The sequence below is a fragment of the Callionymus lyra genome, chromosome 15, assembly GCF_982586985.1.
Source record: "Callionymus lyra chromosome 15, fCalLyr1.hap1.1, whole genome shotgun sequence".
Lineage (NCBI taxonomy): Eukaryota > Metazoa > Chordata > Actinopteri > Syngnathiformes > Callionymidae > Callionymus > Callionymus lyra.
This window is the reverse complement of record NC_141832.1, coordinates 6,198,074-6,199,708: the sequence shown is the minus strand read 5'-3', so window position 1 is coordinate 6,199,708 and position 1,635 is coordinate 6,198,074. Positions and strand designations below refer to the sequence as shown.

The 1,635-nt window shown below is 50.3% G+C and overlaps 1 protein-coding gene across 1 annotated transcript in view; it reads right to left on the bottom strand.

Annotated features, from left to right (window-relative positions):
- The window catches only part of nsfa (N-ethylmaleimide-sensitive factor a), a 37,430-nt gene extending 36,920 nt beyond the window's left edge, over nucleotides 1–510 (bottom strand). The window contains exon 1 of the mRNA XM_087808807.1: nucleotides 407–510. Within this exon, the coding sequence (XP_087664933.1) occupies nucleotides 407–418 (12 nt within the window). The 5' untranslated portion in view covers nucleotides 419–510. The remainder of the gene's footprint in view (nucleotides 1–406) is intronic.
- Between the last annotated feature and the right edge of the window lie 1,125 nt (nucleotides 511–1,635).

Sequence of the window (1,635 nt, the reverse complement as noted above, 5' to 3'; positions counted from 1 at the left end):
CAAAGTACTAGTAATATTTCGTGTACTGGTAACACAGCGGGGGGGGTTGTGGTAATGCGCACCCACATGCACGCGCACAGACGCAGACGTCAGTATTAAATGGAACCTGCTTCTCTCGGGTTAATGCCTTGCTCAACGGCGCCCCAGGAGCGGCAGGGATCGAGCTCGCGACCCTCGGTGTGCGCAGAGCCGCTGATGTTGTGCCAGGACCGGACACGCTCGCGCGTGCACGCTGTCAATCACGGAGCATCGAACCGACAACCTCCCTGCGCCAGCGGAATTGAACCGCAGCACCAGGGAGACGCTGCGGGTGCGCGTCCGCTGCCCTGCTCAAGGACACGCGACCATCGACGGAGACGAACCTCCTGGCGCGCGCACGCGGACAGAGACGGTCGTTGGTTCTTACCCGGGTCGCCATCGTCGCGCGCGTGGATCAGGGATGCGGGTCGCAGGTCCGGTACCGGAGGACGGGAACAGCTCGGCTGGGAGGGGGCGGGGTTTATAAGCGACGGTGAACCTCGCCGTGATTGGCTGCTGCTGCCGGAAGTGGTCGCGCGTCGGGAGCTCGCGTGAGCGTTTGGGATCAGACGGTGACGGTCACGTGGACGCGCGAGCGAGGCGGGAAAATCCTCAGAGTGTAGATTTTCTTCTTAGTGAACCTGAACGTAGCTGGTGCGTTCAAGTGCACGTGTGACAGATGTGCGCGTGTGCGTGTGGCAGTGGTGAGGGGTCAACACACTCGTTTACATGTGAAGAGAACAGCGCCCTCTGGCGGTAGAAACGTCAGCACCACGGACAGCGTCACGGACCAAAATAAAAAGACGCCATTTTTGACCTGAAATAACTTTTGACGAATCAACGATTTTTGCTTTTATTGAAACTTAAAACATGTTTTAATGGTTTATTATGAAGTATAATTATAAAAGATTATAATAGTGAATGTATAAGTAATTAATATAAACTATATCATGAGGTTAAAATATTAAATATAATCAATAACACACACACACACACACACACACACACACACACACACACACACACACACACACACACACACACTGTCAAGGTGCGGAAGGAAACCCAGGAGCAGAAAAAGTCTGTTCGTCAAAACTTGACAGTTTTATCAGGAGCAGGCAGAGGATCGTCACAGTAGTCCAGGAATAAACAGCAAACAGGTACGATAACCAAACAACAGGTCAAGGTCACAGGCAGGCAGAAAAACGAGAAAACTTACCAGGATCAAAACCTGGAAGGAAAAACAATCTCGGATCTGAGTCTATAACGTGAAACATGAACTAGACAAACACGGGACAACAAGTGTGACGAACCGACAAAGACTGAGGGAGAGTGAACAGAATAAGATGCTGCCAGCAATCAGTGGCAGCTGTGGAGCAGAAGAACACAAGACATGTGAAGACAATAACTAATCAGCAGGAGAACACAAGACAGGTGAAGACAATAACTAATCAGCAGGAGAACACAAGACAGGTGAAGACAATAACTAATCAGCAGGAGAACACAAGACAGGTGAAGACAATAACTAATCAGCAGGAGAACACAAGACAGGTGAAGACAATAACTAATCAGCAGGAGAACACAAGACAGGTGAAGACAATAACTAATCAGCAGGAG